Here is a 13,514-nt window from a genome sequence, read left to right as displayed (position 1 = left end):
GGAGGGAGATGAGCGAGTGGACAGAGGGGCGGAGACACCACGAGGTTGCCTGCGGAGGAGCTCAGCACCTACGTCCCCGTGAGGGACACAGTTAAGGCTGCCTGGTACAGCCTGCTTTGCCACAGTCTCAGGGATCTCCTTCCCAGCAGTCCAACCTGAGATCTTTTAACTGGGAACCATGACGCAAGTGTGCCAGACCGTTTGGGGAGTCTCCATATCATGAACCCCTGCATGTGCACACACCCCGTACGTGTGCTTCCCAAATGCAAAGACACCGTTTGCACCTGAGCTCGAGTGTGAGTACAAGCACCGGAACTGCTGGGGCAGATGCTATTTCTGTTCATGGGGCACATCCAGAGGCAGGCAGGCTCTGGGCAATCCAGGTGAGCACACCTGGGAAACAACTGCACGTGTGAAGACGTGTACTCAACATAATGCTCCTCTGCACAAGCCTGGCCAAATGCTAGGACTGCTGACCGAGGTGCTCCTCTTTGGCCTTGAGCGGTATCCAGGTGGACCACTGACATCAAATGGGGTCACTCTTCCTGGAAAGGAATGAGCTGGGGAGGACCTCTGTGCCTCAATTCCTGCCATGCCCATTGAGTCACCTCAAGCGAGACCTCAGGTGCAAGACCTCCTTCCCTGCTTCTCAGAAACTGGTGTATGCAGGCAGGCCACCCCTGGAAAAGGAGGACGCACATGGCCACAGATAGCCTTGTTCCCCACGAACCTGTCCAATCCCCTTTTCAGGCCATCCAGATTGGTGGCCATCATCACCTCGCATGGCAGCCAATTCCACAGTTTGGCTGCGCTGTGTGAAGAAGGACTTCCTTTGATCTGTCCGAAACCTCCCACCAGTCAGCTTCATGGGTTGACCCCGGGTTTGAGTGTTATGGGAGAGGGAGAAAAAAGTTCTCCCTCTCTACACCTCTATCCCATCTCCCCTCACCTTTTTCCTGCCCTGAACAGTCTCAATCATCATGGCCGTTCCTCGTGGGAGAGGCGCTCCAGCCCCTGATCACTCTCTTTGCCCTCCTCTGCACTTTTCCCAACCAATAACATAAAAAGGTTTAAGGTGACAAGAACTGGACACAATATTCTAAGTACCAAGAATTTGTATGCGGGGAGTAAGATCTGGGTAGATCTGTTTTCTATTCCATTCCTAACTATGCCTAGCGTGGAGCTGGCCTTTTTCGCAGCATCGGCACACTGGCCTGACATCTTCATTGAGGTTCTTCCCTCTGCCCCAGGCCCCTGGCTTGCCTGGCCACTGCCAGCTCAGATCCTGCCGCATATGCTTGATCCTGGGATGCTCTGCCCCCACCGGCAGGACTCCACACCTGCTTGTGTAGAAACGGCCACACTGATGGCCCTTCTCCCCACCTGGAGAGTTCCCTCTGGAGCGCCTCACCACCCCTTTTGGTTTTAACCGTCCTTCCTACGTGTGAAGCAGAGCAAATTTTGTTCTCATTTGCAAAGAGATGAATCCAAGATGCTGAGAAGAAGTTGTGAAATGAATGTAGAGGCTCATCTCAGCAGACACAGGTTAGACAGAAATGCTAATAAAAAGGTTAAGATGGATTAATCAATGACAGGTTGAATTTATCCTGTGAGGTCCTTTTAATTGGCAAGGTTGAGAATGAAAGTCACACTTGTTTATTTTCCCCCCAACTATTTTGGTTCTGCTGTGTTAAGAAATGAAACAGAAAAGATTTATGTCAGCCTTTCCTTCTCGTTAAGTGGTAGCTTTTATTTATTAAATTAAAAATTAGTTTTCATTTTCCTCAGCATCTGAAAAAGGGACCCATGGGCAACATACCAATTTATTTATATTTAACCGATTCATATATTTTAAGACAGATGACTATTCAAGCAAATACTCTCTAATTTGTTTGACCTACAATAAATGCCTTCCACCAGCCCATTAACTCCTTTCTTAGTAGCGACACGGGAGGGGTCCCAAGCAGATTTTTTTTCTCTCCCACAAAGGACAGCCGTACACCTTACGCAAAAAGAAACCTGGGCTTGCCATCCGACACACACTTGACAAGAGGCGGCAGCCGCCCCCAGCCTTGCAAGGAAGAGATGCTCATGGTACTTGCTGCCAACGCAGGATGTATAATGGATCAGTTTTGCCCCTACCTGGACAGACAGAGCCTGACCACAGGTACTCATGTGCTAGTAACATTCAGATTAAATTACTGTAATGGGCTTTACATGGAGCTGCTTTTGAAGCTGTTCCAGAGAATTTAGCTGGTCCAAAACCAGGTGCCAATTTGTGGGCCCACATAACACTAATTCTATATACATTACATTGGTTGCCAGTTGAAGACTAGGCCCAATTTAAAGTGCTTGTTTTAAAATACAAAGCCTTAAACAGTTTAGGATCTGGCTACCCGAAGGACTGCCTTCCCCTAATTGTACCTACCCACCCATTCAAATCTAGGCAGGAGGCCCTTCTGAAAGAGCCATCCCTCAAGGAGGTGAGAGGAATAGAAAATGGAAGAAGGGCCTTCTTGGTGGCTGCCCCCCATTTAAGAAGCAGGCTCCCCAGAGAAATTGCCTGGTGCCAACACCACTCTCTTTCTGGTGCCAGATGGAAACATTCCTCTTCTCCAGGTATTTTAATAACTCATTTAAAATTGCTTCTTATGTCTTGTTGTATATGGTTATCCCCCTCATTTGATACAATTTAAAATGGCAATTGTTAAATCGTTGTTGTTTTATATATGATTGGTTTTATTGTTTAAATATTTGTAATTTTACTTGCTGTAAGCCACCTAGAGATTCCTGTTGTAATAGTTGGGTGGCAAATAAATAAATATACAAATAAATAAATAAGATTGCCTCCCATCTGTTTATATGCTTTATATTTTCAGAGGAACACATAAACCATCCAGAAGGTGTCTCATGTGTATATAATTAATATCAGTATTGGCATCATATGGAAATGCCGGCTAGCACTCACTCCTAGGAAAGAGGCTTGGTCATGTAGCAGGCAGCAAAAGCTTAAGGTCGTCAAGCGCAACTCAGCTCCCCTGACGTGAGTAGCACACACCTCAGAAGTGCCATTCCCACAGAAGTGCGGAGAGAGAAAGTGGGAGAACAGGGCCTGGAAAACGGAGGGGTGGCCCAGCACCCAGCTTGGAATGCAGCATGCGTGTAACTTAGCTGGGGAAAGACAGGAAAAGAACCGCATCAGCAACATTAGGACAACATAGGCTGGACGTGCACGTGGTGGGCGTGTCGCGAGCAGAGCCGACTGGAGCCGGGGGTCAGACTAGATGGCCCGGGAGGCCCCTTCGGGCTCGCTCTGTTTCTATGTTTCTATGTAACATAAGGTGTGAGTCTGGGGCAGCGGGTTGGGGGGGAACATGCAGAAATAGCAATTATACTTTAGATACACGTATAGCCCCTCTCGGCCTAGTGGGAAAAGATGATAGACAGGCTGTCCCTTCTGCAGCCCAGCTCTCCCTTCCAATAGCATTTAAGGGCAGGAATAGGCAAGCTGAAGGAATAGTCCTCAGCTAGACCAGAGGATGCTTCCAGGCAGAGGACTGCCCTCTGCAAAGTCGGACATATGGCCATTCCTGATCAATCCAAACTCTGATGGGGAAAATGGATGAATAAAGTCCGCTATCATTTCCTGCCTGGAATCTCTATTCAGGAATGACCTATCTGCCCATTCCAAGTTCCCATCCCCAGGCCCCTGCCTTAAGTCCGTCTTGTCCTGTTTCTGCATCACTTTTCAGTTTATTTGGAAACATCCGCATGGTCCTCCATATGCACTTTGCACCCATCTGTCCGAGGATATGCACAATGGATTATGGTCTGACAGATGCAGTTAGATCTATCTATCCATCCATCCATTTCATTGCACTTCTGTGCTGCCCCCTAACCTGAAGGTTCTCTGGGTAGCTTACAAATGCTAAAAACAGCATACAATACAGTGGATAAAATAATTAAAACAGATAAAATAGATAAAACAATAGATAAAACCATCCCATGAAAAAAATGTACACACCACACAACATGATAAATGCAATCCCTAAATTAACAAACCAAGAATTAAATAATCCATAACAAGATATAAAATTATGCATTAAATAAATTAAATTAACCAAAAGCTTGTTTGAACAAAATCACTTTCACCCCGTGTCTAGAAGTAAAAAGAGGGTTGCAAGCTATGTGTCCCTGGGGACTGAGTCCCATCGTTCCTGCCGAAATTCCCGCCCTTTCCCCTCGATCGCACTGGCGGGGGGGGGGGATTGGGGCAGGGGATCCGAGGAGGATCTAAGTGGGTGGGCAGGAAGATACTGAGAGAGGGGCTCCCTTGGGGGCCTGGTCCCAAGCCGCTTAGGCCTTTATATGTCAAAGGCGACTCTTTGAATTGGCCTGGCCTGGAGCCCAGAGGCAGTGCAGCTGGCGGAGGACGGGATGGTGTCCTCTCTGCAGTCCGTCCTCATACGCAGCCCCGCTGCCCTGTTCTGTATCGGCTGTAACGCGTGCACCACTTCCAAGGCAGCCCCACACAGGGCCCGTTGCAGTCATCCCAGCGAGAGGTCGCCAGTGCATGGGTCGCTGGGGCAAGGCTAATGAAATGCACTGACGTAGTTTCCACAGAGCTGTGCATTTTGCGGGTACCGTCTCTGAATGCATTTCTATGTGCAGAGGAACTGCATCACAATATTGGTTGGGGGACTGCGTCACAAAGGCTGGGATAGTTCAAAAGGCAAAGGATAAACGCCTCGAGCAAGGCTGCTCCCACATTGTGCTAAGCCAGAGTCCATTTCTGGTTCTCACACACACACACATACACACAGCCCCTTCTGGGTCAAGCATCTTGAGCAGAATTTCAGGATGCGTCAGTGGTGAGAATACTGGGGGCAGAGATGGTGAACCGTTTGCCTCACGCAGCTACGGGGCAGCAGGAGCAGGCGCCAGCGGCGAGGGGGCTCATCTTCCATTTCCCAGCATGCACGGGTAAAGCCACAACCCCGGGCATTCTGGGGGGGGGGGCTGGCAGAAGCCAGCTCCCCCTTCCAGGACCGCTCCCCCATGACATTACATTCGGAAACAGACGGCAGCTGGCGGGGTGTGCGTGGTGCCAGGAAAAGAGGACTTTAGGAGATGAGACTCGCTGCGTCTGATGATAGAAGTCCCACCCCTTGAGGGAATGCCGCTACAAAGGCCACCTCTGAACGAGCCGGCAGCGGGCGGGAGGACAGTTCTGGCTCAGCACCGCCAGTGGCTGCACACCTGGCGAAAGGGAAGCACTGAGCCTCCCTCACCTGACAGGGACTTGGGGCCCACTGCCCTTTGGCTGCTCCCCTCCTGTGGCGGCCTCCACTGGGCTGCAGGCGGAGGGCCGGGGCCCCTTGGCCGAGCTGCCGCTTTGCCTCCAGGATAGGTTAGGAAAGACTCTGCCGGAAATCCTGGAGGGTGGCTGCCAGGGAGTGTCAGGAATGGGGCTGGATGGGTGCCTGGTCTGGCCTGGTATACAGCAGCTCGCTTGCGCGCTCTGTGTATGTGCGTGTGTGTGTATGAGAGAGAGAGAGATGTGCCCCCCTCATCCAACTGGGCATTATATTCTATGCCGAAGGCAAACTCAAGGCAGCAGACACAATAGTAAGAAAGATAAGGTACACTATAATTCAGCATATAAAGAAGAATGGCCACAGTGGTAAGAAGACACATTCAGGGAGCCATCCATTGGCTCCTAGGCAGCACCCAGGGGCCCTGGGACCTTCATTTCCGCCGGTCCCAGGTTGAAGGTGTGCTCCAACATTGCAAGGAGGAATTGCAGCACCAGCCCACCCTTTGGGGCCCAGTTCTGTGCAGGTTTAGGGAGCAAAGGCCTTATAACTCCCACCTTTTCCCTGCCTGGCCCTAGTAGCTCTTATTTAAAATATGGGCGTATTTTACCTGAGCACAGCCATCCGAAGGACCCACTTCAAGCAAGCGAAGGAGAGACGAGGCAGGTCTCTCTTGGGAGGCTTTCCCATAATTCGGGCACCACTTCTGTGTACTGCCTCTCTCTGCCCTTCCCGCATCTTCCCCTCAGCTGACAGGGAATGAGAAGGGCCCTAGAGACCTGGTGAAATTCTCCTGGAGGGACCCCAGGTGAGAGGACTGGCTCCTAGGAGCTGCTGGCAGACTGGCTCTCTTCCCCCCAGAATAGTCTACGCAGGGCCCACGGTGCACAGTTCACATGTCCTCCTCTTCTCTCAGTCTCTGCTCTCTTCTGGGCTGTGTTTATTAATTGCAAGCCTTCCTTTCAGATGTTCCCCCCTCCCTGCTGCCCCCACACACCCCAAAAGCGCTGGCAGGAAGGCTGAATAGAAATACGAGACAAGCCTGCTCAGGAGGCCAACCTTGCCAAAACGCAGGATGCCAGGAAAGCACCCTCTGCCGATATCCAGAGGAGAGGAAGCGGATGCTGCAGTGCAAGGATGTGATCCTATGCATGTTTGTACTGAAAACACTCTACAGCTCCCAGCATCCCTCAGCCTGCCACGCTGCCTGGGGCATGCTGGGAGCTGCAGGATGACTTTGTGTCTAAGCACACAAGAATTGTTTCCTAAACTATTTAGAAGTGTCTTCTCCCCCATCCTTAAAAACACAAATAATATTTTGAAAAGATTAATATGAAGTCACCGCAGACACAGAATTGAAAAGCAGGTCCAGCATTTTTGTTCCAGTAGCAACAGCAGCCCCAAACATCTGTGTTTGCTTCTCTGAATGTTAAAAATACACCCAGCATAGGCAGTATTGAGAGATTTGGAAGCCAAGGTAAGCTGGGATCAATTTCATTTGTGGAACACTTCCTTGATTTCAACATTGCTGATCAGCAGATGTCCCATCCAGGACTCAATTTCCACCAGTTATTTACTCCAAGTCCTTTTTGCGACACACTTCCCCCTCCATAACAATCAGACTTCCCCAGTCGCCAGATGTGTTGGAACTACAACTCCCATTAATTTTCCTGGCCAGTATGGCTGATGGGCTGCATCCATGCTGGCTGGGTATTATGGGCACTTGCAGCCCCAACACATCCCGGAGGCAGCAAGCTGACGAAAAGGGGCTTTACGGAGAGGCTGTCTGTGACGAGCAGCTCCTCGGATGCCAGCGGAGATCAGAATTGGGGCACTTTGGGCTTTATGAGACAAACCTCCTCTGTGGGCCAGTGGCTTTTATGGTCCAGCAAGCAGGACGCAGCCCAACAGCCACGAATGTGGCCTCCTGCCCAGGGGAGAGTATTTCCATTTTGCTGCGTTTTGCTCATGGATTCTGGAGTCCTGAATCACCAGCTCTTGTTTTCCAAGTGGAACCAGCATACCAGGAGTTTTCCATTGTTCTGCTTTTAATCTCCTAATTTTATGCAGGGTGCCCTGTGAGCACAAGTTACAACATTCAGTTCTTTTGTGCCTTCCACCCACACACCTGTCATCACCGTGCACACGTGAATGGAGAAAGTACTAAAAGAGATCCAGCTGATATAATCAAATGCATGCTTGCTGATAGACCCCACCAGGGAATCTGCTGAAAATGACAGAACGTCAGAGGCTGCCGTAGATGGAGTCCAGCCAGTTGTCCATCTAGGTCTGTATTGCACAGCAGTAGCTCCTTGGGCTTCGTTCTTTCACAGTCTGGCTGGAGATCCAGGGGACAAACCTGAGACTCTCTGCGTGCAGATCACGTGGTCCGTGCTTCAGCGGTGACCCTCCCACAGGACATGGCCCCTGGCCCACAGAGCTGAAGGGCAGCCATCCAGCCGCCGGCCGCTGGGGCAAGGGGGCACGAGGAGCCCACCCGCACCTGCACGTGGCGAGCTCCCTTGGCAAGACCCACGGGCCTCCCTCCTGGGCGAGTCCACCTGTCCGTCCCCTGCACCAACGCCTTCTCCTCGCCACCACTCACCCGCGTGCTTGAGGGGCGCAGAGTCAGCGCAGCAGTCACCGGTGGTGTCGACCGCACGGCTTCTTCTTGCCGCCACAGCCATCCAGCCCAGAACGGGAGGCAGCTGGCAAGCAGCCTGATGGCAAGAAGGAGCAAGTCCAGGGGCCGGGCCGGGCCTGGCCTGGAGATGGCCCTCAGCCAAGGGTCCATCCTGCCTGCCTTCGATGCGGTCATGCTCCCAAAGGGAGCACTGCAGCGCGGCGGAGACCAGCATGGTCCCTTGTATCAGCTGCGGAGGAGCAGCCATGCAGAGCCTGCCTGGCCCTCCCTGCCAGGAAGAACAGCTGCGTGATCTTGGCCACCAAAACCTGGCACTCAGGTGTGCTTTTCCCCTCCCTGCTCCAAATTCCCTCCCCGCCTTTGGGGTGGGGGAATGTGCTTTGGACTGTCACACTTAGAGGGGTAAATGGCTCTGGAAGCCTTTCGTAAGGGAAGGGCAGAGTAAAAATGCTCCAGATGAATGCCAGTAAACTTGCTGTGATAAAACACATGGTCATATTAAGATCCACTTGTGTTGTTTCCTAACCACTGATGCATGAAGCCGGCGAAACATCCCACAAAAGGGGCCTTAACGCAATCGCAGAGGCAAGCATTCCAGGACGGCTGTTCCCCCTGCGGCAGCCTCCTGCTGCATGAGAGCATCAAGAACACGGAGGTGGGAAAAGATGGCAACGCACCAAAAGTAGGCAGACCGGCACATGCTCCCAATTTCTGGTATTCAGTTTAGGCCTTCTCTTTCCTAGTTAAACCAGTGCGTGGAAGCAGCGGGAGCCAAGGCAGAGGAAAACAGGAGCGCCACAGAGGAATGGGGCGGGGGGGGGGAATCCTCACATCTCCAGCCAGGGGCCCAGTGCAGAAGCTGTGGGTGTTTAGGTGTGCTGACAACCACAGGAGCAGTCAAGCAGCTCTCTGGCCCCTCTGCATGGCTGGCCTAGGCTTGGGTTGGCCTGTTCTATTCCCTTCCCTTTTTTAGCAGAGGGCAGGCTGCACACTGACCGCCACAAGATCCTATTGTTGGGAAAATTCAGATAGATCCTGGCAGAAAAGGGTTGCTTATGTGCCCTTGTGTCATAAAATGCCTGCCCGCCTTTCTCGGGAAGCACCCCAAAATTCCAAGCATTTGCTCTTGCTTTGAGAAGTGGGACCTGATGGCTTCCCCAAGAAGCAGCCAGGGCTCTTGCTTTGCTGAGCAGTAAGAACTGACGAGGCAGCCAGGCTGACAGCATTGCAGCCCCCCTCACTTGCATGCCAAGACCCACAGTGATCCCTGCGCCTCAGCGATCTTTATGAGGATCTCCTGCAGTCCAGTGCCTTTGTACTGAGCCCCCTCTGCAGACCCCTCGCCTCCTTCTGACTGTGTCCACCACACTTCTGTCATCAACTGCCCAGCTGCTGGGCCCGTGAGACTCAGAATCTATAAAGCACTCTGTGTATGCTCTAAAAGCATGCAGTTGGCATGAGAACCACTTCCCGGGCGCAGGCTGCGTGAGTCACTGCAGGGGGCCTGGGTGATCGTCAGCAAAACTGCCGCGGTCCAAGGCGAAAGGGGCTTTCCTGACTGACCCTGGTGATCCTCGTGGCGGCTGCCACCGCGGCCTCCAGGCACTACCCAGCAGGGTTGGAGAAACCACCGCGTGCGTTGTTGCCCAGGACGGCAAAGAAAGGGCCACGGGGCGTGTGGCACGTCCAGCCCCATGCTGGGCTAGCAGCAGAGATGAGTTCCCTCCCCTGCGTTTCCCCCGCACGAGCCAGCACCGCACTCGGCTCGCCTAGTTCTGCCCCCGCCAGCAGCTTCCCCGGCTTGCAAGATCCCACGGTGTGCTTTCCCTGTGCCGGCCGTGACAAGAGCAGCTTCTGATAAGGGCCTCACAGGCCGCAACAAGAGGCGGGCCGGGCGAGGGCGAGGGCGAGGATGCTTTGCACAGGCCGTCCCTGCTCAGATGGTTTCCTCGTTAGTCGCAGTGTGGGGGGGGGGGGCCCCCCCCCCCCCCGCAGCCTCCTTCATAGCCTCCCCTGCTCTGTTCAGGAACAAGCCCTGAACAAACACTTTTCTGGCATAGCTGCTGCACCGGATGCAAATGGGTCCCATTTCTCATTTTCTTCAAGACTCACTCCAGGTCATCCGTCTTCTCTTCGCTCCTCTGCTTTTTGGGGTCATGCCTGGCTCATGAATCACCCCAGCAAAACAGAAGGCGAGCAAAACAGACTCCCTGCAGCCAGCCAAGTGGTTAAACAAACACACCTATTCCCAACAGCTAAGGACCCATCCATCCATTGAAGAAACTGCTTCCAAGCTGTCCATGAAAAAGAACGAACAGAAACTCCCAAGGGACGTGAGGGAGGCATTTTGGCACTGACCAGAGGATTCGGTCTCTCCACTATCTCATTTGAAATCCCTTACTGGTCTCACTTCAGATCCAATCCTATTCAACAAGTGTGTGCCCTCAGAAAATGCACCAAAATGTACACTTTTACCAATCAACAGCAAGAGAAGCCACCTACAGCCTGAAATGGGAACAAGGGGGCTCAGAGAAGCTGAGCAAGCCGATCAGTGGCCACAGAGGCTGGGAATACCGGGAAACAGAGCGGAAAACATCTGGAGGGCCCCATGCTGGGGAAAGCAAAATGAGATGAACAAACAGTCTGAGTTGGTATTCGCAAAGGCAGTTCCCATGATTCTGGTCCACCACTCACTCTCGGCCACCAGCGCTACTTGTCCCACCAAAAAAATTAGGTGCTCTTCACAGGCCTCTCGCCATCGGGTCACATGTCGGAAACCAAAGCCCAGGCAGCCTTTCCCAAAGCAAACAGCCACGAGGTCAAAGTCACCTTCAAGAGCAGCCCCCGATGCCCCTTTTTCCTCCTGACCCTCTGAGTCATCCCCAGCTGAGTGGTTCCTATGACCAGGAAGCCTCAGGGTCAAGGATCAGCCACAGGGCCCTTCTCAATGGGACACTCTCTGAGTTGCCCCGTTTCTTCTCCACTGCTTGCTCACCCGCCTCTCACTCTGGGAGACAAGGAAGTCATGCCATGGAGAAGACGGAGCAGCAATTATGGTGGGGGGTGGGCTCCTGCCATGAGCCTTGCCCATCCGAGGGCACCCAGCACCCCAGAGCTGGCACTGACCAGCTGCCCCCCAGCTAGGCTGTTGCAATTTCCCTCAAAGAATATAATCACAAAAGGCTGGCCGAAAGTGGGGGCAGAAGGTGCCACAGAGACAATGAGGAGAACCTCAAAAGGAGACCCACAGTGACCATCTGGCCATTCAGCAGCTGTTTCCAGTAGCTGGATCACATGTGGCAGAACACCTCCCCCCAAGGGCCGAGCTCCAGGTGTTTGGGTGAGCAAAGCTTTGGTAAATATACAGAAATATTTGCCTTGGATCCTCAGCATCAGAAGAATCCAAGCAGCTGCAATTCTTCTATGCCACAGCTTCAGAACAGGGAGCTGGACAAGCCATTTGGATGCAGGGGATGGAGGAAAACGTGCTCTGAGCTCCCCAGGCATGGCAGTATGACACGGATTCCCGGGACTTGGGAACCCCGAACCCAGCACCTTTCCTTGTAGATCAGAGGTGGCAATGTGCAGACCACAAACATTTAAAATAGGTTTTTCCAAATGTCTGCCATGGATGTGGAGGGTCAAACTTAGTTTACAGTCAAGGTAACTTTGCCCCTTTAGGTGCCCTTCAACTGTTACACACGCCATATAAACATTATTAATTTTGTGTTATTTTAAGTGCCTACAGAGGGGGCAAGGTCCAGGGGACAGAAATGCCCCGGGTCTCCCCCAGTTGCCATTCCTGCTGTGGGAGTTAAAAGACTGTCCCGCAGGCAGAAGCAGGTGAAGAGGGCAATCGCTTTCTGAGCCACCTTTTCGGCTTTGCTACTGGGCCCTGATGGAAGCAAAGGCCTGATGAGTAAACAGCTGAAGTTGTTTTGGTCGGCAAGTCTAGACCCGCCAGGCTGTACGCCAAGTTTCAGTGGAAAAAGGAAAACTCGCACAGAGCAGCAATTGCATAAGGGCTCTGGAAGGCACCCAAAGCTGCTGCTCCTGGTGCTGTGGTGCACTTTCTAGGATTGAGGCATCTTTCCAGACTTTGGTCTGTGGCTGAAGCTCTCACAGGCCTGCCATGCGGGGCTGCTTCTTCATGAGATCAGTACCAACCAGGTACCCAACCAAGAAACATCCTGCTTCGCCAGTCTGAGGCACTGGGCTGCCTAAAGGGAAGAACAAGGTGCCCATCCCATGTACATCGACTGACTGGACCAGAAAACCAACCTTTCACTGGGCAGGTAACAGGATGCTCTCCTGCACCACACCTGAATGCAGCCAGCCAGCTTAAGGGGTGCCGGCCAGGACACCTGGTGCAAAGCCTTGGGGGAAGCCTGTCCTCCAATGCCTTGCTGCTCCTTCCAGCTCTACTCGAGGTGATCCCCTCCATCTGCCCAAGGCAGAGCTGCTCTGGGTGTCCAAACGCGATGCACCGGTTTATCGGTGCCATGCGCCTCCCTGTTTTCCACCAAGGAGTTCAGGGAGCCTTGCGCAGTTCTCCCACCTCATCCCATCCTGTTATCTTTTAGACTTGTCTGGGAGACGCGGAGCCACCGGCCCACCGCTTCTCAATGAGTTCTGAGGCTGAATGTGGCTTCCATGTTACGCCGGCACCGCAGCTGGCAGGCCAGAGCTGGATGGAAGCATCGCAGCCCAAACTCCACTGTGGACCCAGAGTATGGCCCAGGAGGAAGGCTCCCTCACATGCACACACGCAAACACATGTGCCTTTGTTTTCAACCTGTAATAGAAGAATTAGTGACCTTTTCACATTTATGGGTAGGAAAAACCCATAAGAGGAATGGTTTCCTCACACCGAAGGCATGTCTGTCCCACAAACTTGCATTTTGTTGTTGTCTGTTTGAACGCTTTAGCTGTACTGCCATGCCCCAAAGAATCCTGGGAATTCCCTCTGAGAGATGTCCCCCTTCTCCACGGGACTACGGTTCTCAGGGATTCCGGGGCAACAGGCTGGTTTATTAAAACCCTGAGAAGTATGGATATGGCCAGTGGCTGTTCTCAGAGAAGCGTCCTGTGGATATCGTCTAACAGGAATGCCTCGATTCACACCTGGGCTAAAGACCGACGCAGCACAAAGACACCACCTGCAGAAGGAAGGTGCATGCACAACTTCAGCCACATGCCATCGGGAGGTGCGGAAAAGGGGTACTCACTCTGTGGGCCGGACCAAGGGGATTGCGCCCAGCCGCAAAATCATTGGGCCTTTGGGATTGCGGATCTTCTTAACGGCCGAGGTCTTCAGGAGAGCAAACCTTTTAATTAGATTGAACCCTGCAAGGAAAGCGAGCACTGAAGTCAGCCCTCAGGCAAGTCCTGCATGAACAGGTGTGGCCTCCCAGAGCAGCCACCTCTATGTCTACTAAGTTGCTGAGTTCTTGTTTTCGCATTACATGGACTGTTAGCATTTATCACCACTACCAGCAGCACCGCCATCATAACCACCATCATCTTATTATTTCAGCAGCATGACCACCCCCACA

At 52.6% G+C, this 13,514-nt stretch overlaps 1 protein-coding gene across 1 annotated transcript in view; it reads right to left on the bottom strand.

The window, feature by feature from the left end:
* Positions 1-13,514, bottom strand: part of COL16A1 (collagen type XVI alpha 1 chain) — a 132,725-nt gene that overhangs the window by 92,151 nt on the left and 27,060 nt on the right. Inside the window, exon 4 of the mRNA XM_044424818.1 lies at positions 13,188-13,305. Coding sequence (XP_044280753.1) covers positions 13,188-13,305 — 118 coding nt within the window. The remainder of the gene's footprint in view (positions 1-13,187; positions 13,306-13,514) is intronic.

The sequence above is a fragment of the Varanus komodoensis genome, unplaced genomic scaffold (assembly GCF_004798865.1).
Source record: "Varanus komodoensis strain SLA01 unplaced genomic scaffold, ASM479886v1 scaffold15, whole genome shotgun sequence".
Taxonomy (NCBI): Eukaryota; Metazoa; Chordata; class Lepidosauria; order Squamata; family Varanidae; genus Varanus; species Varanus komodoensis.
This window is presented reverse-complemented; position numbering and strand designations above follow the sequence as displayed.